The 23,018-nt window shown below is 44.8% G+C and overlaps 1 protein-coding gene across 5 annotated transcripts in view; it reads left to right on the top strand.

The window, feature by feature from the left end:
* The window catches only part of LOC311174047 (transducin-like enhancer protein 1), a gene marked incomplete at its 5' end in the record, with an annotated part of 91,481 nt that extends 69,061 nt beyond the window's left edge, over positions 1-22,420 (top strand). For all 5 annotated transcript variants that reach the window (XM_084238151.1, XM_084238150.1, XM_084238149.1 and 2 more), the window contains 6 exons: positions 13,517-13,766; positions 16,040-16,287; positions 19,447-19,594; positions 20,888-21,038; positions 21,856-21,932; positions 22,051-22,420. In XM_084238151.1, coding sequence (XP_084094277.1) covers positions 13,517-13,766; positions 16,040-16,287; positions 19,447-19,594; positions 20,888-21,038; positions 21,856-21,932; positions 22,051-22,158 — 982 coding nt within the window. In that variant the 3' untranslated portion in view covers positions 22,159-22,420. The remainder of the gene's footprint in view (positions 1-13,516; positions 13,767-16,039; positions 16,288-19,446; positions 19,595-20,887; positions 21,039-21,855; positions 21,933-22,050) is intronic.
* Positions 22,421-23,018: the final 598 nt, after the last annotated feature.

Raw genomic sequence — 23,018 nt, 5'->3', positions numbered from 1 at the left:
TGAGGGGCAGATTTGGGGGGGAGATGCCAACATCCTAAGTTGACCCCCAAGGGAAATTTTGATGAGTGCATTATCCTGAGAGGTTCAGAATTACAGGCAGCGAAGTGGCCTTGTGGGGAAGTGAGAAAGACCAGGGGAAAGGGGAAAAGAGCATTCAGAATTTGAAAAACCCTGTCAGTTATTCTTCCAGGGTCACTTCAGAGCACTTGTTTTCCGTGATGGTACTAATTAGAAACATGATTTCAGGGAATTGGTAAAGATCTCAGTTTTTGTGAAAGCAGAATTCCCAGCAGATACTCTTCCTTGCCACTAATTAGAGGTACATGTCGTAGGCCTTACAGTTTTATTTTGTTTTGTCCTCTACAGTCATGTGGTTGCTTTTAGCTTCTTTATGAGTTGCTTGTGTTATTGCATTATTTTGAGTGATCCATTCAATTATCTGGTCATTTCTTGTGTGGTTTTGACTGGAGCCTTGTTTCAAATCAACCCACGTGAAGAGAAATGAGATTCCTTACCGCATCACCTGCTTTTAGGAGAGCACATTCCCATCGCTCCACTTTCGATGCATTATTAATATTGGTTCCATCATAATTTGATTCATGAGGAAACGAGGCTGTTATCTCAACTAGGAAATAGAGACATTAAGAACTGAGGTGACATGTAGGCCCGGGGAAGAGCGGGACTGGGTCAGGACAGTGTTGCACATACTCGCTCAGCTGGTATCTCTTCTGATTGAAAATCCATGAACAATGTGTTGTGTGTTTTCTGGGGCAAGTCCCTCTGTCTCCAGTCCGGGCTGCTCCAGCGTGCTTTGGCTATTTCTTATCTGCTGTTGCTGGCAGGTTAGTCCTTGTGTGTCCTGCTGACTGATGAGTGGATAAAAGAACAAATCAGTAATGCTCTGGTAAGAGACTAATAACAGTAACTGATGAGTCTTCAAGGACATAATAGTCAAATAAGGTCAAATTCAACTGACCATTGACCGTTAGGGGGAACCAGTTTGAGAGCCAGGGGTTTGGGGGTGTGTCCAGCTGCCAGGACTTCGCCTTGAATGTGATAGGTGAGGCAGATGGGAGAGGTCAGCGAAGCCGTGAACACAGCACTAGTCTTGAAGATCAGGATGCGGGGTTGGGTTATGTAACATTCCATTCCTTACAAATGTGTGTGCTCGTAATGTGTGATAATATCTGAGCAGACACAAAGTTGAAGTCTTGAGTGAAAGACAGTTACTAGGGTCATAGTTTGTGGAGCCAAAATATTCATGTCCTTGGCGTGTGAGCACTTTGGAGTTTTTGTGTTCACAGCTGCCTAAGGTAGGCTAGGATGAGCCCCAGGGCCAGGACAGTGGGCTTGGCAGCAAAATGGTGAGACTCCCAGCTGGGAGGGTGCTGGGAGTCAAAATAGCTCTTGTTCCGTGAATCAGAGCAGTCGCTGCTCTCTGGAACATTAAAATTTGTTTTTTAGGATTCCTCTCTCTCAAGTTTGAGGTGAGCCCCATTACGTGAGGGCGATGGAATGAATTACTGTCAGAGGGAAAAATGAACTTCCCCATCCTTGCTGGGACTGGGCCATGCAGTCTTACTTACTCCCCTATGTTAATGGATTAATTAGCATGACAGGAGAGGACTTGGTGTTCTTTTCATTTAGAAAAGTTGTCCTGCCCTGGGTGGTGCTTCTCCAAGGGGATGATGGACCTGTTTTTCCCCAATATGTCAAAAATTAATGCTCTTATTATAACAGAGGGACAGGGGAAAATGATGCAAAATTCAAATCCCACTTTTTTATTACAACAGTCAGCAGTCATGAACTCACTCTGCCCAGTGCTCTGTGTTTCTCCGCTCACTCTCAGTGGATGAGCTCACCTCACTGCAGAGAGTGGCAAACATTCGCAGAACACTTAGAGCAGCCGTAAGAGAACTGGTGTTGTCACCAGTATGTCCACGGCAGGGTGAACAAGGTGGTAAAGACAAAAGTCATCCTCTGAGAAACGCAACTGGGGTGTTATGTGGGTGGGGAGGAGGGATGGCTGTTGATGCATGGAGTGAGAACTGCGTGTGGACTTTGTGCCTGTGACAGGGTGTTCTCCAGGAAAGACCCTTCTTCATCTTTCCTGCCGGGGAGGGGTAGTGGTGCAGGGACAGGGGAATATTAAACAAGAAAAATTAACTCTTTGATTAACGGTGACAAGTGATGTGAAGCAGAGCAGGGGGTGACAAACAAGCTTGTTAGGAGTAACAAAAGGGAGGAAGGGGCAGGCTTTCGGGGTGAGGCCGAGGTGCTGAAGGATGTATGGGAAAGGATAAGCCCACAGGCAGAGGGAGAAGGTGGGCCCTTGCTAGTGGAAGAGACTGTATGCTCTGAGCTGCCTGCACTGAGGGGTTTTCATATGTAAATGAACAAGTGCCTGCTAGGAGAGCAGCTGCCGGAAGAGTGCAGTTAGGACTATAGGGTCTTTAAAAGTGCCTGCAGTGTAAATGCTCATCTGGGGTTCAAGGCTCCTATGACAGCTTTACCGAATAGCTGTGCACCCACTTCTGACCTAGCATGTCTAGTGACGGGACTGCTCCTGCCTGGAACAATTCATTTTCCCTGGTTGTGTGAAAACTTCCAGCCTTGAGCTGAGAGCTGTCTCCCTGGAACTTTTGCTCATCAATCCTGGGCCTTGCTTACCCCCTGGGAACACACAGTGAGCTATTAATCCATCACACTCAACAGCAACTCTTCAGATATTTGGAGACCACCATCTCGCCACAGGGCTTCTCTTCCGGCTGATTATGTCCATTGCTTCTGCCCTCCCTTGTAGGCTGTAATTTTAGATTCCCACACACTCTGCTCACTCCGGTCTAGACAGTCTATTTTTTCTTTCACATATTTTATAGAAACCTGCTGTATAGACATAGAGGATTCTATTAGGAGCTCACAGCCTGGTGATGGAGAGACAATATTAAGTTAAAGATCACGAAAGTAAATGGATGAGTGTAATTGAGATAAGGATGATGACAGAGAAGAACTCTATGAAAGCATGTGATGTTCTGATCCTGTCTGGGAGGGCCAAGGAAGGATTCTAAGAAGTGTTTTCTGAGCTACATTAGAATCAGCACATAAACCCTCTAGCAGAGGAACTGTTACAGGACAGGGAGAGGGGCAGCCCAAACCCCGCAAACCTGCCTATTCTAAATGGGTTCTGCCATCCGCTGCATCAACACAAAACATAGGAGACTTTAATGGGAAGGAACTTTAATAAAACTAGGAAACAATACAGGTAAGGCAAAGAGTCTAGTTTCTAAATGAAGCACCCAAAGTTACCCGTCCCCTCGTGGGTAAAACTCCATCCAAATGGGATCAGCCCAGAACAAGGCCCCAAAGTCTAAAGCATCTTCCAGTGGGGACCCACAGAAAAGGGTCACAAACAACCGGACAAGTCCGGAAGGAAAAGAGCAAAATCAACATCAAGATAAAAGCTGCCATGGTCACCTCCCCACGGGTCTCACCCACATCTGTGTCACCCAGTCCACGACCAAAAGACAAGCGCAGTTTCTTCACGTGTCTCTAGGCTCCATGCGCCTCTTCCAGGTCTCCTGGCTCCATCCTGCTTCCTTCCTCAGTCTCTTCTGCAGCTTCTCCTCTTCCTGCTCAGCTCCACCCTCCCTTGGGTGGGGCAGGGAACCTCCCCCTTTCCTGGGGACCACCCTGTTACAAAACCAGCATAAGCAAAGGCCTTGTGGTCTTACCTTGTTTTTTTTCAAAATGGAATATGGAACAAGATGACTATGCTAAGATCTCAGTAGGGTTTCCCAGCCCATCTGGTCATTCTTGTCGCCCTGGCTCCACACCAGTCTTTCCTAACATTTGTCTTCACTAAAGGCATCGTCACCATTTTCTCTAACATTTGAGTCCAAACTTTAGCCTTTGGTTCTTCCTCCCTATTTTTGTCTAGTCTTCTTATTTGTTAAAACCCTCACTTTTTTCATACCCGCTTTTGTCCATAAGAGCTAGATGAGTTTTCCCCTTTATATAACACCTACCTGATTCAGTCCTTTTTTTTTTTCTTGCCTCAGCTCTGATACTGCATAAAATAAACCACCTGATGGGGCACGCACTAATATCGCCCCAACTTGCTTTTCTAGTCTAATGTTCTATGTTTTTGCATTTTGTGCTCTGGCCAGTTGGAATAACTTCCTTGAGGATTCCTCCTCCTGCTGCCTGAAGCAGCTTCCCATCTTACCCCTTTCTGTGGCAGTTTCCCTGTCCTTCAGAGACCACCTTGGTGGCTGCAATCTTTGAGAAGCCTTTGCTGATGCCTCCCCTATATGATCTCTCCCCAGGGGCACGTTGTAACATTTTATGACATTTTTCACACTTTGACCCTGAGTTATAACCGTGTGTGTGTGTGTGTGTGTGTGTGTGTGTGTGTGTGTGTGTGTAATAGACAAATGTTTGCTGCCTTGATTAGATGGAGGGTCAGCACAGGGTCGTGTGAGACCCTGGGAGTCAGCCTTTCCAAAGGAGATTCACATTCTGCATTTCAGAGTTCAGTCAGTAGTATTCTTGCAGAAGGAACCCTGACTGGTTTTCAGACCCTTAAGGTGAGAATTAATGGGTATTGTTTGGCCCACAACTTGAATTCATGCCTAGTTTTAGGAAATTAATTCTCCTGATCTCTGGGGAATGCACTGGTAAGAGAAATCCTGAAGTTGAGTCAGGTTGACATGTCTCTGTCCTGCCTCACACCCTCCCAACCCTCTCCCCCCTGCCCCCCAGATTTGTCCCTGGCCTGTGGCGCTGCTGTCCTCTCATAAGTCCTTGGGGACTGTGTTCTACCTGCTCTGTACACCAGTACCTAGAGGTCAGTGATAATTCAGACTAATAATAGCTTGGTTTAAGATTCCAGGTTAGCTCCAGGTTCCTTCACCCTGTGTTTTAATGCCAGATATGTAATTGAGAAATCATCCACCCACTTGTTTAGTATTTAAATAAATCCTTAAAGTACCTTTTGGGAGTTGGAGCCTAAGGGAAAGAAGATCTTAACTACATTTGGGGTAAAATTGCCTCTTAAGGAAAACGGTTGAGTGGTGAATAGAGACCATCCCTGCTTCTAGCCAGTCCAGGGGCCAGTTCCTTCCCCCCTCCCCCACTGTTTCTGTTCCTGATCTTGCTTCTGTTCCTTTGTTGACCATTTCTAGATTCCACAGCTGGTTTATTTAGTGGATTAGAAAATTAATTCTGTCCTCTTTTTACTATGCTGGATTGTTTTTGATCTGTTACAAGCTGTAGAGTGACATGCCTACTTTGTGCCTTACTATCATTGTGTGTGTTTCAGTTTAACTTCTGTTTTTCTGCCCTCTGGTCATCTGGGAACTTGTAGCTAATTTATTGAGATTACAAGGAGGTGTGAGGCCCTTTGTTTTGTTAGGAGTTATGTTCAGCAGCTGGACAGTTGTCCCTCCCTGTCATTCTCTGTGTTCTTCCCGTTTACAGAAATGGCTTTCAGTTTATAATAATACATAGTGTAATTTGTATACTTCTTGCTCTCATAATATGTTCGCCTGGAGTGTTTTTTTCCTTTGCTGGGACTTTTGAATTGAGTCTTGAAATAGCGGTATTTTAAATTTCTCTTTGTTTTACTTTTTAGCCTGAAATCTCTTGGTTTATTTTTTTTTCCTGCACAGGAGCCTTGCTGCTGCCCCTAACACATTTACATTTGCAGGTTTGGAAACATTTAACTTTTGGAGGAAATAGGGCCTAGAATTCAGAATCATAAATGCTGACTTTTAGCCAGAGAACTTTCTAGCTTATCAAGTAGGCCATCTCTTCTTGTATTATCTGTCTTGTAGTTTTTTCTCTGATGTCCATTTTAAGAAGTTCTGCATTTATTAAAAAAAAAATTAGAATAACAGTGTACTCAACTAAAAAAGGAAGCAAAAAGTTTCCTCTTAATACTTTGAAATCCCCAGCTTGTAATTTGTTACTAAAGACTTCCATTAATGTAGAAATGCTGTTTGCAAATAGAGTAGGAGTTGCACCCTGACCTGCATATTTGCTATTGGGAGAATCCCAGAATACTAAATTGAAACAACCCTGCTAAAGAAGTAAAGGATTTTCTTGATGTTATAGGTTAGATGTACAGACAGACCTTAATCATGTTAAAGGTAAAGTTCATTACCTTGATAAAGAAGGAGATTTTTATTACAAGTACATGAATTAGGTACTTGAGGTCCTATTTTCTTTTCCTGAAATGTTAGACTGTGATTTTCTGGTGACCCCACATCATGATCCCCCAGCCACCACCTTCACTATACTAGTTCTGAAATAGGATAAACTTAAATATGCCAAGACTGGGGCTCAGGGCACAACAATGGAGGTTATTAACAAACAGGCAATTAGGAAAAGGAAAGGGTTTCTAAGTGGCCGCCTGTCTCACCCTGGATACTGTCTTGTAATCCCAAATAAAGGCCGCTCATTCAAAGTGGCGCCATCCCTTCCACGAGTTCCTGCAGCTGGCGGTGCGGTGCTGCTAAGGTGGCAGCACGACCAGCAACACCTATTCAAAGATGGGGCTGGCCAGTGCCAGACACTGGTACTGGACGACACCATACTGGACAGCACTAGAAGTCACAGCACCCAGGAGGTGGTGCAGAGGGTCAGAAGCAGTAGCAGCTCTCAGGGAGCTGGACCCAGGCTGATGGTGCCCATCATCTGGTGACGTCAGAGGCAGGGCTGGAGGACGGGGCAGCTTTAGGCTGCAGTTTATGCAGAGATCAATAAAATTCTTCCCAGAAGTCCAGATGAGTCTTCTTGATGAGTCTGTCCTCAAAGGTTTTTCTGGAAGGTCTTGATGAGTCTGTATCCAAGGATCTGATTTTGAATGAATCTTAGCTCTCTCACCCCCTCAGCTTATACCCCCTGCCTTTCCAGCCTGATAGTCCTGTTTATACTTTCAGCTGTCTGGTGGGTGCTGGTTAAACTTCAGGCACCTCGCTGTGTTTTCAGTCTGGTGTCGTATCAAAAGGGATACCCTGGCCTGTGCTTCCAGACCTGAACCACTGTGAGGCCAGGGCAGGCCCCTTGACTGTGCACTCAGGGAAGCTGCTGCTGGCCAGGGGTGCGTGCTTGTCCCTGAGCCAGGCTGTTGCTGTGAGGCTGGTTTTTAAACCCATTCATGCCCTATGGTGGCTGCAGCCTGCAGCTCCTGTTTCAGTTCTTGAGACTAAGAGTCTCCTCCACAATGTTCGCTCACATTATTCTCATCTATCTTAAAATGAGCCAGATGCCCTCCAGGTCTCCATCCCCAGGGCGCTGTGAAGCCCTGATGACTTTGCCCTGCCCTCTGCTCCTTGTTTTGTTTAAGCCTGTGTCTCCATCCTGATTGGCCCTCATTGTCCCAAAGGCTTTGCTGATCACTGAGCTGAGGCTTTTCTGAACTGGAGTCTTGACTCTGAGTGGGACGGTTACCCTTTCTCAAACTCCTTCCCCTCTTCTCTAAATAACAGAGGCTCCTATAGCCTGGGAACCACAGGTTGCATCTGTATTGTGCTTTATACTCTTCTGGAAGTGCTTTCCCACATAACTTCATTTAGTCCAAACCTTTGCCTTCATGTTTTTCGGGTAAGTTTTGTCAGGGTACATTGTAAAAATAGGGAACTGTGGCCCAAATAAGTTACATATAGTCTTATTAATGACTACACTGAAATGCTAACTTACTTCTCTTCACTTCTTATACTTTGCTGTATGCTTTCTAGTGTGAGGACACAGGGCTGAGCTGGCTACATGTGCCGTGGGGCCACATCTGTGGCACTTGCTCAGGAAGGGTCCTGCTGTCTCAGGAAGGTGCATCAATTTCACTCTTTCTGTGATTGCTTTTAGTGCCTTTTGTTTTGCTCCAGATGGGCTCTCTAGGGAGCTTATCCGCCTTGGGAAAGTTGATCCCTTCTCTGAGCAACATTTGGTGCAACTCCTAGGAATTCCTTGGGATAAGTGGGCAGGCATAACACATGTAGTCAAAGGACGCTTCACCTTCTTAACATAGCTTACTTCCTTGCCAGAGCAACCTTTTCTGCCTCAATTTGTAAGTGATTAGGTAGCAGTAGACAACTTAAGGGATTCAGATATGTTTACTGAGTGGCAGCTGTAGGCTCACTGTTGAATTCATCCCACCTGTTCTTAAAGAACTCCAGAGTGAGAAGTGTAACCACTTGCAGTAGTTCACAGTGTGATCCATGCCATCCTGAGATTTATAAGGATGAGCCTGGGCCCTGGAAAGGACTCATCCTGCCTGGGAGGTTGTGCAGGCCAGGAAAGTAGGGAAGAAGTAGCCTGCACCTAGTAGGGGGGTGGTGCTCTTCTAGGCAGGAGGGAATAGTTTGTGTGCAGTGTGAGGATGTGACAGCATGCCGTATTTTAGGGGACTGGCTTCTTGTACCACGTGTCTGAAAGTTTAGGATGCATGAATATATGACCTGAGGCTCATCCACATTAAGTTGTGAAGAGTTTGATAAGCCTTAAAGAACTTGTAGAATGAGTGAAATTTTTGACATGATTAGATTTTTGATACCTGCTAAGATACAGCAAGAAATGCCAGGTGAAAAGTGTCAAGGCCACTGGCAGCAGGGACTTGGCCACGGTTGTTATCTCCAGGGTTCGTGGTTCTTATATTGCTGTTTACTGGGTTCTGCCACTGCTGCTCCTATTGCCAGCAGACCAGCAACCCTGTTAACACCTGTTTTCCTCTGGCCACAGAACACAGCACAGCTTTATTCCAGGAGCCAGTCTGCTAGGAAAAAACAACCACTTCCCCAGGACACACTCTTGTTTTCCAGTTTGCCGCCACTGCCATTGCAGGGAATTCCAGCGGGGGGACTCTTCCTGGTTGCAGTTCCTTCACCTTTGTTATGTTCCCAATAAATAAAGGGTCCCTTGCTCTGATAGGTTGATATTGTTCATTTTTTAAGACTGAAATCCAGAGGGCTTAATTCCTTTCAATTCTATAACTAGATTTTGAAATTAGAGCCTGATTTCAGAATTGGATTCAGAAAGCCAGATAGGGCTGCGACTCAGTCTTCTGGAGCTTTCCTGGGTGTGATGTTTGTGGGGAGACGGGGTGCCTCAGCATTGTGGCTCCTATTGAGGGCTTCTGGGACTCGTTCTTTGTGCCCCTCAATTTGCCACAGTTCCATACAATTTTTCCCTCTCCTCTTTGCCAAGTGCTGTTTCCACACCCTTGTCTCTTAGCACTGGTTGTCCTTGCCTCGTCATTGCCCCGAGGTCTCCTCACCCCAGCCCTGCACCTTCCTCCCTTCCTGAAATCCCCAAGCTCACACTTGTCCACTGGTTGAGATAGGATTCCATGGGCCTGCACTTTCCTCTTTAGTGCTCATGGCTATTTAATAACTGTGCTGTTGTTTCCTAAAGACCCCTGAGTGTCAAGCACCAGGTTAAGTGTTTTGCAGTTTTGCAGCTGTTCCCTCTTTTAATTCTTACAACAACCTCTATGAGCCCCTTTTTTAAAATTCTTTTTTTTTTTTTTAAGATTTATTTACTTATACATACAAGAACTGAGGTACAGGCCAGAGTTGGGGGGTGGTGAGAGGATTCACCAGAGACAGAGTGGGGAACAGAACAGGCAGATCGTCTGAAATACTCTGCTGAGGGGAGCAGCGTGTGAGTCAGGAGAGGTCTGCTGCACCATGTGAGTAGCTCCCTGGCTGGGGGTTGAACTCATGCTGCAGAGACTGCAGACAGCTTCATAGGTTGCATCTTAACCCCTTGCACCAGCAGGAAGGGGATCAGGAAATGGACACATCACAGATAATAAGACCAGTTAGGAAAACTGTAGTTAGCAATGCCAGTTAGCCGGGACTCAGCATCTCAGGGCCATTTAACACCAGATCTAGGTTCTTAACTTGAGTGTTTCACATGGGTGAAACTTACAATTGAGATATGCACATTGAAAAGTACAAAATCATGTGTATATAGTTCAGTGCTTTTTTTTTTTTTTTTTAAACCAAGAGCACCAAGAAATCCCTCTTAAGTCACTTCCAGTTGCTGAGGAAGCCACCACCCCAACTTTTAGTACCGCAAGCAGGCAAATTATTTTTGTCTGTTTGCCTTCTGGAAGTGCAGCTGTACCATGTACATTGTCTTGTGGCTAGCTTCTTTCCAAATTCAGGTGTGAGAGTCTTCTAAGTTTATTAACTCCTCCTCCTGGTTGATGTTTCTTTTCCTAGTTCTTCAGTTAGTAGAGAAGACAAGTTTCTTTCTGGGATCTCTTGAATGACATCATGATGTACCAATATGTAGCCTTTTTTTCAAAGACATTCTTCCTGTAGGAGAGTAACTATCTCCCGACCATCTCATTTGCCCCTCTGGTTTTTCCTTCCAGTTGACCCCTCTTTTAGGTCCATCAGTCCATCACGTTGTTCTGGCTTGTTCATTTGATCATGATCTCCAGCACAGTGGACCTGGCCAGCTTCCTCTGAGGCCCACTGCGACTGATGTATTAACATCCATGTGGGTTTCCTCTGGGGTGGGCGAATGTTCACAGCTTTGGCAACAGTTCACTGCTCTGTGAATCAATTTTAAATTGCCTCGGTATGATGATCACAGACTTCCTGTGTGCTTTAAAGAAGAGGACACCTGGGAGAGAGGTGGGTGTCTTCCAGAGAAGAGTGTGCAGCTCTCCCTCTGTACTCTGTGCATCTATTTTAATCTGGAACATTTTTTTTTTAAGATTTATCCATTTATTTATACAAGAACCGGGGTACAGGCCAGATGCGCGGGAGGGTGAGAGAATTCACCAGAGACAGAGCTGGGAACAGAACAGGGAGACTGAGTGAAATACACTGCTGAGGGGAGCAGCAGTTGAGACAGGAGAGGTCTGCGGCACCATGTGGGACCCTCGCCTGCTGGCGGGTGGGCGGCCGGGCAGGGATCGAAGCGGTGCTGCGGAGGCTGCGGACAGCTTCACAGCGCTGTGCCCAACCACCTGTAATCTGGAAGATTTAACATTATAATCAAGTTCCAATGGAAGCAAGAGAAAATTTCCTTTCCTTGAAAATCCGGAATTGTGGAAAAGGGTGCCTGATGGAAACCTTGCCCACCTGGAGGTGCCCACCTCGATTTGTGGCAGACAGGGAGAAATGAGTCTTCATGGGTGCCATGATTCTCATAGCATATAGGCTCGGAGAGGCAGGTTTTTTCCCCACATCAGCCACCAGTCTTCCAAAATATGGTCACCTTGATTGTTATCTAAAAATTCACTGGGCATTTCTCCAGTTTCAACAAATGAAAATAATCCATTTGTTATTTTCAGACCAATCGTGGTCCCTGATACCTTGATCACATTACTTGCCACGAAATCTTGAAGAATCAGCCTGGAACATATATGGACTTATATGTAGTCTTACAACATCTAGTTCTTGGACAAAATAATCTTCAAGGACAAAATAATGCCCCTTGAGTCTAACTCTGGATATCCCATAATAGATGAATAGGTTCAGTGAACTGTAATGTGCGTGTGTGGAAATAGTGTGTGGACTTGATACATTACTAAGGACACTCAAGGATGGATACGTTGGATAAAAAATGAGATTTAGTGGTTCGATGACGTAAGGACTTCAAGCTATAGTTGATTTATATGCATATTTATTTCCCAAGGTATTCTGGGTGATTCCCGTTAAGTGTGCTCAATTATTTAAATTAAGAGTAACATTAAGGATTTAGGGCTTTTAATATTATCAGAACCAATTTATCAGGAGATAACAGATCTCTGTGTTTTTATCCTTTGGGGGATGGGGAAATGCTTTAAAAATCTTCATGTATTTGATGTTTTGTTTTACTGAGGGAAAATAATAGCATATATTTTACTTTCAGGCTGCGGAAGTATGTGGGTTCTTTGTGCAAGCTGGTGAGACCTAATATATCAGTTTTCAGTTCTGTGCTTGCTACATTATTTTATAAAATTTGAGTTCTCATTAAAGTGAAGACTTAAGTTCTGTATTAATAACCTTGGTCTTTAGAGCTGTGAAGGGATGGCAAGGTGCCAACATAACAAGTTGCAGAAAGGGCTGGATTTTACCCAGAGGGCACTAGGAAAGCGGAAACTCTATAGACTTGACTTACTGTTTGTATACATGAATGTATACTAAAGGGATAATGTAGATCCTCTAGTAATGCCTTAGAGTCAAAGAAAATGTAAGCAGTGGTTTTGAGAGTGATGTGGGCATGATTCCTTCAGTTAGAACGTGGGGCAGAAATAGTCACACTTTTGTTTCTTCCATCCTCCTCATGCATGTTTTATAATATCTGTAATATATCAGTGCTTATTAGAGAAAAAAAAATCCGCTTTAAGATTTTGGCATGAAAACAGAGCTGTGCACTACAATTAGACTTGTTTATATTTAGCAGAGGAAGGAAATAATAGTTTAAATAACACAGGAGTTTATTTCCCTCTCCCACAAAGACACTGGCCACAGACAACCCAGCACAGGGATCCCAGCCCATGGTGTCACCAGGACCTCTGCATCCTCTCCTCTCTGCCTCCACCCCAGGAGGAATACCATCTTCAGAGTCACTTGGTGACTCAAAAGAGCAACTTGAGCTCTAGTCATCTTGCTCATAGTGCAGAGAGCGGAAAGAGAAGAGGGCAGGCATGCCTCCTTCTCTTAAATTCTCTTAATTAATAAACTTTTTTTCAGAGCAGTGTAAGCTCATAGCAAAATTTAGCAGAAAGTAGAGTGCCCATCCTTTAAGGGTGTGAACTTGAGTGTTACCCCATAGCTTTTGCCTACATTTGCCTCATCAGGGAGAAGATGGGACACCTGGCTGATGGGAAACTGGGAAGAGTAGTCTTTTCGGTGGGAGCTTTGCCGCCTTCGATAAAAATGGGCTTTGTGGCTAAGGTAGACAGGGAGGTTGTTGAAAAGGAAACTTGAAATCTGTCATAAAGCAATTTGACATAAGAGTCTCCTTTATTCTCTTGGTTATGCAAAAGACAGCTTAAGTCTAAACCTTAAACTGCTACGTTTAGAGAACGGTATTTATTTGTTCGTGTTGAAATATACTGTTTACTGTGTAATTATGAGTTCTTAAGGGCTTCATCTTAACATTGAAAACAATCATTGTAAATTATGTAAAGAAATCATACAATTATACAAGGTACATGGAAGGAGGTATTTTATGTTAATTTGGGAGCACATTTAGTGTTTTATAATGGGATTTAAAGGAATGTTTTATGCAGTGGGTAAACACCATTTAAAAATTGTTTAAAAATGTAAAAATACAGCTCATGTGTCTTTTGGTATCCCCATATTTCTATTATTATTCCTGTTATTTTCTATTACTTAAGTTTGCTCTGTCAATAAATTCTTCAACTTATATTGATTTCAAAAGGAGACGACAAAAAGACCTTTGCTTTGTCTTTCTCATAGAACCTGTTGAGGTAATGACTGTTTTATTGTTTGTGTTTTCTGTGTTCTCTCCTGTCCTTCACCCTGTTCTTCAATCATCTCCTCCCCAAAAGTGCATACTCCTTCCACGTCACTGCAGATGGACAGATGCAGCCTGTCCCTTTCCCCCCCGATGCCCTCATTGGACCCGGAATCCCCCGACACGCTCGTCAGATCAACACCCTGAACCACGGGGAGGTGGTGTGCGCCGTGACCATCAGCAACCCCACGAGACACGTGTACACGGGGGGGAAGGGCTGCGTCAAGGTCTGGGACATCAGCCACCCCGGCAATAAGAGCCCCGTCTCTCAGCTCGACTGTCTGGTGAGTGCACAGGAACCAGTGCACAAGGGTAATTTCTCCCTAGAGACTCAATAAGGAAATAGCTGTCCAGGCCTGGGTTTCATTCCCATTATGAGGAAATGGAAGCTCATTCTGTTTCCTGTGTTAGCTATTTAGCTCCCCCTTTGCCCCCACCCCTTCAAATGGGAAGGTTTCATTTGTTGCTCTTTTCAGTGGTTAAATCCCAGAGCTGATGGATTTGTTTTAAAAAAACATTTTATGGTAGTTTACAGAGGCTCTCCTTGTTTGGATGTGTATACAAGAGGAGTTTCCCATTTAATGGATGAAAACGCAGCTAAGCCTGGTCTCTGATCCCTGCAATCCACTCAACTTTTAATTTCCTGATGTCTGTGGATAAATATTGAATAGTAAACATTTGATAATGTGGCATAAAATCCAATTCTGAGTAGCGTCTGTTTTCAGGGAGATCTGGGAGAGCTGGTTGTGTTTTATTAACTTCAGGAAAGGGTTAATAGATCACACTGCAAGAAACCAGGGCAGCTGCCTGCAGCACAGCCGTGGTGGGAATGCTTTCCCACGGCACCTGATCCACTCCTTGGTGGTAGGAGAACACCATTTTGCATTTTTCAGGATCATAGAACATGCTAGGACAAGTTCCTGCCTCTGAACTGTAACCCCAGGATTTACAGACCACATACCATTGTCCTTAAGCAGACTAAAGACTGCTCTGCCCCCAGTGTGGTGTCTGCCTGTACTTTGCTCTTGCAGATGGCCGTTTGGCAAATGGTCAGGATTCCAGAGAGCATTTCCAAAAAGAAGAGTAGCGCTGTCTTAGCGGAACAGACTTTTGTGATCATAGATACTTAAGTCAAATAACTTGAAAATATCTCCTTTTATTGCAACTTTAAACAGTTAAACTTATGCTTAAGTCTAGTCTAACTCATATAGTAGTAGTGGGAGTATTTTATAACACTTTTTTTTTTTAATTCATGCACCTAAATTTTCTCTGACCTTTTTTTAAAAGATATATTTATTTATGCATACAAGAACTAGGGTGTAGGCCAGAGGTGTGGGGGGTGAGAGGATTCACCAGAGACAGAGTGGGGAGCAGAACAGACAGATGTATTGAAATATACTGCTGAGGGAAGAGGGTGAGACAGGAGAGGTCTGCACAATGTGGGTACCTCCCTGGTCTGCCAGGGGTCGAACTTGTGCTGCAGTGGCTGTGGATAGCTTCATAGTGCTGCAACTTAACCCTTTGCGCCACCAGGGATGTCCCAAGTTTCTCTGACCTTTGAATGACAGCCCATGGTTAAAGCATGATAAAAAGTTGGGGTTCAGGGCCTCCCTGGTGGTGCAGGCGGTTGAGCACCACACTGTGAAGCTGTCCACAGCCTCTGCAGCGTGGGTTCAATCCTGGCAGCTGGCGAGAATCCACATGGCGAGACAGACCTCTCCTGTCTCACCCGCTGCTCCCCTCAGCAGTGCATTTCGTCAGTCTGCCTGTTCTGTTCCCCACTCTGTCTCTGGTGAATCCTCTCACCCTCCCACACATCTGGCCTGTACCCCAGTTCTTGTATAAATAAATAAATAATAAATAAATAAATCTTTTTTTTTTTTTAAAGTTGTGGTTCAAGGATAGCAGTTACTTCTTTCGGTAGGGAGAGTCATTTTAGGTCCTACCTTTTTAAATATGTCTTGACTTTGATGAAGAAATGCCTTCTTTGATCATTTTCTTTGGCCTTTGTATTAAGAAGCTTAAATATATCAACAGCCATGTTATAGCTTGAGAAAGCAACTCTGTTAAGTTCTTAGACAAGGATCTTCTGGCTGATGAAGACAATGTAAGCCCTTAGATCAGAGTTAAGGGTAATAAAAACCAAAATAAGGGCAAGGCAGAGGGAGAGGGTCTGCAGTTTCCAAAGAGTAAATAATGGATGGTGATGAGGTCAGAAATTTATAAATGAGTTTTGAAAGTGCTTTTTTCATAGAGAAGTACAATGTACACCTACCTTACACCTACTGGTAATTTAATTTCTGTCTGCTAGCAGGAAATTAGACATCAGGAACAGTTTATCCAAGCGTTCACGCATGCCCTAGCAGTCCTGTGAATGTGTTCTGTTTACTTTCACAGGAGACAGTTAAAATCAGATCCCAGTCTTTACTATAGAACTCTTGCTTTGTTAGTGTATATGAAATGCCACTTCTCAAATCAAAAACCGAGATAGCAGTGAGAGAATATGGCATTATTACTGCTTGGTAATGCATTACAGCAATTGAATTATATTCCACAGAATAGAGATAACTACATCCGTTCCTGCAAGTTGCTCCCCGACGGTTGCACCCTCATTGTGGGAGGGGAAGCCAGTACTCTGTCCATTTGGGACCTGGCGGCTCCCACCCCACGCATCAAGGCGGAGCTGACATCCTCGGCCCCCGCCTGCTACGCCCTGGCCATCAGCCCCGACTCCAAGGTCTGCTTCTCGTGCTGCAGCGACGGCAACATCGCCGTGTGGGACCTGCACAACCAGACACTGGTGAGGTGAGCAAAGGTGGATTCCCTCCTTGAATGCTTGGCCAGCAGACCCATCCCCCCTGCTTCTCTGACTGCTCCCCGGTTAGGAGTGCATAGGCAAAACTGTTGCTATCCTGGGGGCTTACATTCTTGCTGCCATGTTTGGGTGTCACTCAGACTGAATTTGTACCTCCCTAAGGTTCCCATTCTTTAGCCAAAGCTGCTTTGAAAACATATCTAGCTTTTGCCAATAGGGTATGTACTGGGTATTATGTGGCCATAGGAAGGATTTGAGTACTACAGATCTTCCTTCTCTTACCATAGGATTGAGTCCTGACAAACCCATCAAGGATTTATATTAGCCTGCAGTGGGCCAGAATCACCTAACACAAAGCCCATCATATAATGGAGCATTGAATATCTCATGTAACTTACTGAATGCTGTACTGTCAGTGAAAAACAATCTGTAGAGCACAGTGGTCAGCCTCGTGATGGCATAGCCCCAGAGGCCATGTCTCGCTGTCACTGCAGCCCAGCAGCACGAGGCCAGTGCGTCATATCTCTGGCCTGGGAGAAGATAGAATTGAAGACTTGAAGCACGGTTTTTAATGAATGTGAATCACTCACATAGCACTGTCAAGTTAAAACAAACTTAAGTTGGGGACCTTGCGTAGATGTTTGTGACTTTGGCAAGAAGCTTGTGTGAACAGAAGCCAGACTGATAAAGAATAACAGAAAATCAACAAAAGGCCATTACAAGAGGTAGTTCCACGAATTTCACCCATAAAAGGGTTTTAAAGTATCAGTGTTTCCCAATAGCTAAATAAGCCCTGTCCAGGGGTCGTTCCGCCCGGCTTCCTGGAATCTGACTTCCTAGCAGCCACAGTGGGTGGTTCTGCCCCTTCGTGTCTCTTCTTGGTCCCTGCCAGCTCGCTCCCTTAGCAGGAGTCGGCGCTCATACCAGACAGGTTATAGAAATTTAAAAGCAAAATCCAAAACAAAGCATCAAGGGCAAAACTATATTGTGTTCAGCCCTTTTGTTTCACGGTCCATCATTCCTCAGAAGCAGGCTTTGTTTATGGTGCAATTTTCAGCTCCTGGAGTAGTGAGCGGACCTCCTCTGCTTCGTGCCCGTGTCCCAGACAGAAGGGGTGGAGTGTAGAAATCCTACCAGAAGCTCACACTCCCTTCACACCGCCTCTGTAGAAATCCAGTTGTGTGTCTCCAAGTCAGATTCTGTCCCTGGTGTGGCAGCTATTATTTTCTTGCCACTTGCTGGGCGACTCAGGGTAAGCAAACTGGACAAATGGAGCTCAATCAGAAAGCCTCTTCAGACTTTTAGCCAGCAAGTATTTGTTGTTCTTTCTTTAAAAACTTAACAAATAACCCTTTGAAAATTTCAATTCTAGGAGATTTTCAAATATTAATCCTTTTCATCCTTATAACATCTGTACCCGGTTTTGTAGCGGAGGAACCTGAGGCGCAGAGAGCTTAGGTTTGCTTGCTCAGGGTCACACAGCCAGGTGCCATGGTGCTGTGAGGGGTTCCGGGCATTCTGCTGTCCTGTCTGTTCTGACCCTGCTCTACGCCAGCCCTGGGAAGTCATTCCTGTTGGCTGCAATATACAGTAGCACTCCGCAGACCTCTTTCTCTGTTGGGCTGGCCACATGTGGCTAAGAGCCACTTCATGCAGCAGGCAGGAGGGTCTTTGCATCTACTGAGACCCAACATCGTAGAATCTGCCTTCTATGAGCCGAGTAGCACTGAGATATGTGGCCAGAGGGGGTGGAGATCTCCTGTCAAGCACTGAAAGTTATCTGAGGAAGACATTTATAGTTGAGGACTGAAAGTATTTCTTGAGCTCTAGAAATAAAAAGTCAGAAGGTATTGAAGAGGAGGTTTCAGAAGCTGTTTGAAAGAAAAGTCCCTTTCAAAAGGTGACGCCTGCATGACCATTGGGGAAGGCTTTCAGGTCATCGGGACATTGAGGTGCCACCTGCATGGCAGCAGTGGGGGGAATGGTACATGTGGGGAGTGCCCTGAGACAGGGGATTAACTTGCCATAAGGAAGACTCACTTCTTGTCTAGCAGTTCAGTGCAACAGTGATGCTTTTTCTCCTCTTCTCTGTTTTTTAAATTCCAGGCTTAGCCTAAGAGTTTGGAGCACTGTCAGAATAAATGTGAGGGGACCTGAAGGGAGGAAAGGCCTGGAAACTTTTCTCTTGGTGTTGAAATTCCCAAGTAGTTATCTAAGAGAGCCTGCCTAATGATTGGGCCCCTGACCAACTCTCACCTGTTCTTGCCCCCCAGCTAGCTCCCTCTTGGCACACAAAACCATGTCCAGGACCCCAAAACCTCCAGCTCTCCTGTTTCTTACATTGCATGCCTCCCAGCCCCAGCCTTGCCAGCCCTGCCTAATGCCTGCGGAGCTACTGCAATGAGCAGGCCTCTGGGTTGATTGTTTTTGGCAGAAGCATGAGGTTCCCCTTTAAGAGAGCAACCTTGTGCTCAGCTTCAAGGCAGGGTCTTACAGGGGTACGCGTGGGGTGGCCTCCGCAATTAGCTTTGTCTCTGTTGAGTGCTTCTGAGTCAGGAGGCCAGCATGACCATTTGTCTCCGGGAGTCCAGATTTCCTAATGCAGGGCTCTTTCTAATACAGAAAGCAAGGTTGAGTAAACACATGAGCTCATGCTTTGTTGGCATCAAGGGCACCACTGTGTTGATTCTCTCATGGAAACACGAGTACTTCTGGACCCGGAGCTTATACTGAAGCAATGCAGGCCCTGCAGCTCTAAAGGGCAGGCCTTCCTCTCTAAGGAATACATGCGGGATTTGGTGTTTGTGTCTTCTTTTCCCTTCTTTTAACACTTAAACACTTTTCCAGACCTGGGAGGAATTTTACCTTCCAGACGGATTTTTAAGAATAGTTGTAGAAACATATTTGACTGCTTCTGCGCCGCAACCTAAATGGCATTCCATTTCTTTAGCACTTGGATCGTGAAAAAAGAAAAAGAAAATCTGCAGGTGCTGTTTCCCTGCCTCCTCCGGGGAAGGTTAGTTTGATCTTGCACATCAGCAGACACTGAAGAGATGACACACACACACCGAGTCCAAAACTAACAACACAACAGTGTTTACCTTGAGCTCTGGCAGGAAATCATTATTCAATCTGGTTTGTTTTATCAGGCAATTCCAGGGCCACACAGACGGGGCCAGCTGTATTGACATTTCTAATGATGGCACCAAGCTCTGGACGGGCGGCCTGGACAACACGGTCAGGTCCTGGGACCTGCGCGAAGGGCGGCAGCTGCAGCAGCACGACTTTACCTCACAGGTGACGGCTCTTCCTCCCTGGGCTTGCGTTCCTGTGCAGCATGGAAACTTCCACCCCAGGACACTAATAGCTGCACAGACAGGCTAGAATTTGAGAGGCCAGTTTAAAGAAACACCCTGAGGTGCTAAGGGTAGTTCCTGAGATCCTGTGGGTTAAGACATGTAAGCTGTTTTATTTACATAGGGTTCATTTAAGAGACTCATGCGCTGAAGGGTAGACAGGTTCCCTTCTGCAGTGTTTGATCTGTCCTCTCCTCAGCATCTCACGTGAGAGTGAGAGATGATTGTTTGATTCACGTATAACTAGAGGAATATCATACAGAGTAAAATCACAACAGCTCTGAAAGTTAATTCATTTCCCTTGTATCAGGAAGCTTCAGTGGATGAGGATCTCAGTGATAGCCCATTTTATTACTCATTTTTGGAAGCTGGACTTGTGGCTGCCTAGTTGCATGGAGTTTCAAAGTGAAATACAATAGAAATGGCAACTTTGATTGGATGGGGAAAATTATTTAGATGTTGAGTGAATCAGACTTGTTTTGGGGAAGAGAGTTCTTGCCATTTTAAGTGCTTTCTGATGGTAAAATCGTTCTTTTGAATAATAAAAATTCTACTGAGAAAAGTAGAACAAAGTGGGAAAAGTCAATTTGTTCTGAATTCCCTGTCCCTGTTAAAACATTGTGTTCAGTTTCTTACAGTCTTGTCTGTGATAGCCCCTTTTCTGGTGTGAGGATACTGTTTTTGTCTGCCTTTATTTTTTAAAAACTGCTTACAGAAATTTAGAAAGTATGTTTACGTATATATGTGATTACAGAGTATGTTCAACCATACGTGAAAGTGCAGAGAATTATATAACAGACCCCACATGCCCACCACACAGCTTTAACAGTTAGTAGCCTAGCACCATTTTGTCTCCTCTCTCTCTCATCCCCACCCCCAAGCACTGGATCATTTCAATTAATCCCAGACTCATATCATTTTTCCCCATAAGTATTTCAGTTAGCATCTGTAGAACACAAGAACGCCTTTTGACACACATGAAAACCATTATAATTAAGGATAATCTTTTAATTTCATCACATATGAAGTATTTCACTTCTTTCTGATTGTTTCGCAAAGGTTTTAACACTTGGCTCATCTGGGTTGGGGTGCTGGGCGTGTGGATCTGACCACAGTCTGGGGTTCTGGGATCATACCCCCCACCCCCTGTTGGCTGCCTTTCTCCATTTGTTCCCATTTCACTTCCTAAGTTTATTGGGCAAAATAACCACTGAGTGTGTTCTGCTTGATGTAGATCTTCTCCCTTGGATACTGCCCAACGGGGGAGTGGCTAGCTGTGGGCATGGAGAGCAGCAACGTGGAAGTCCTCCATGTAAACAAGCCCGACAAGTACCAGCTGCATCTCCACGAGAGCTGCGTGCTGTCCCTCAAATTTGCTTATTGTGGTGAGTTCCACTGAAAGGAAACTGGAAGACATTGATGGCCTAAGTGGAAAATACTTCTCAAAAAGCATCGGAGAGATCATATCTGGAAAAAATGTTATTCTCTAAGCAGCTGGGGGCAATAATTCTTAATATGTCCCTGTGAGCATAGAGCTGTCTGTTTCAGTCTGTTTTCCCAATTTGAGAAAAGTCTGTAGGTGATGAAATTGCCTAATACAAGAATTTGACGCATTTGGTTTTGGTGGGAGGAAGTTGGGGTGGGGGTGGGGTGGGGGCATTTGAAAGAGGGGTGGGTGGGAATTTATGGAAGTCATCATGGGCAGAGACAGCAATATTCAGCTGCACCCAGGCTGTTACACTCTGCAGAGTAGATAAAGTGGGAACAAGTTCACATGGAGTCAAATACTAGTTCATGGGATGGATGGATCAATCAGTTGATTGATGAGTCACTGTTACTTATTACCATGTTTTATATGTCAACGGCAGTTTATTCCTTTCTAATCCCATTTTATCATGAGAAGACTAAGGAACAGTTAGGAGACTAAATACAACATCTGAGGACCTATGTACTGAGTGTGATGCTGCCTGTTATTTACCTGGTGGCTAATGGGTTGACGCAGTCCCTGCTACTGCTCTGATGCAACCCAAGATCTGAGAAGGTTCACAGTGGAGCCCAGATTTAAAGCCTGCTTTTTCCAGTGATGTCATAGCCCAACAACTTGGACATGGCAGTATTAAAGTTCAGACTTTGATTAAAAGGCTAATAGTTCAGTAGGAGTTTCCATCTAGTCAAACGCTTCTGTTCCTTTGCTAATTCCAGGTAAATGGTTTGTGAGTACTGGGAAAGATAACCTCCTCAATGCGTGGCGGACCCCCTATGGAGCTAGTATATTCCAGGTGAGTCTGTGTGTCTGGCCTAGAATGACAGCTGAAGTAAAGGAAGGTGGCTTGGAGGGAGTGGGCCCTGTGTACCCCCGTCCCACATTAAACACAAGCCTACTGTTTTCTCTTCCAGTCCAAAGAGTCCTCATCTGTGCTTAGCTGTGACATCTCTGTGGATGACAAGTACATAGTCACTGGCTCAGGGGACAAGAAGGCCACAGTCTATGAAGTCATCTACTGAAACATTATGTGGTTGAATGTTTATAGTTGAATTGGGCCAAAATGTTTTGAATTTGTAGAAATAGAGAAGTTGTAACTTTAAAAGAAAAAACCACGAAAACCTGTTTCCAAGCCTTGACACAAAACTACTTTGAGTCTACAAAGAGGTGGCGGTGACAAGCCCGTCGACAGAAGGTCACCACTGCCTAGACCACATGGAACGCCTAGGCGAGGTGGACAGAGGGGCCAAGGGTTGAGGCTTGAGGAACGGACCCTGCTGACCGGGCGGAGCCCGCGCTCTTTCTGTGTGACCTGCCGAGACGACCTTTCTGTTCCCTGCGCTTCCCTTCACGTTCCGTCCTGGTAGAGCAGTGGTGTCTCCAGTGAACTTGTTTCCTGGTTTTGCATCTTGTGAAATGTTTTTTTGTATTTTTGTTGAAGGTTAAACATTTGTATAAATTGTAAATATATTTGGTTTATTACAGTAAAGGCTTTAGTACCAATAAGCGGTTTGCCTTTTCCTTCTTGTTTTTATCAGCGCTTTGGGATCACTGATGTGGGTTTTATGACTTAAGTCCAAACATTTGTAGAGGAAGTATTAAAATGCACTTCTTATTTTAGAAATATATTTGGTCATGGATTCTCGTGGACTGGAACCTCACCAGTACCCTCCTGCGTTACTGGAAACCCAAGTCTAGGAATCGCGTGGAGGTGAAGCTATATCAACGACAGTTTTATTGGGGAAGCTAAAATAACTTTGTTGAGAGCCAATCTTTTGTTTAGGATACTCTAGTGATACGAGGTTACAAAGCAAACCTTTGGTTTTTCTTGGCGATTCATTGGAAAACAGAATTTTCTTTTCTCTAGGAAGGTCCAGCCATT

The sequence above is a fragment of the Talpa europaea genome, assembly GCF_964194135.1.
Source record: "Talpa europaea genome assembly, chromosome: 7".
NCBI classification, from domain to species: domain Eukaryota; kingdom Metazoa; phylum Chordata; class Mammalia; order Eulipotyphla; family Talpidae; genus Talpa; species Talpa europaea.
This window is presented reverse-complemented; position numbering and strand designations above follow the sequence as displayed.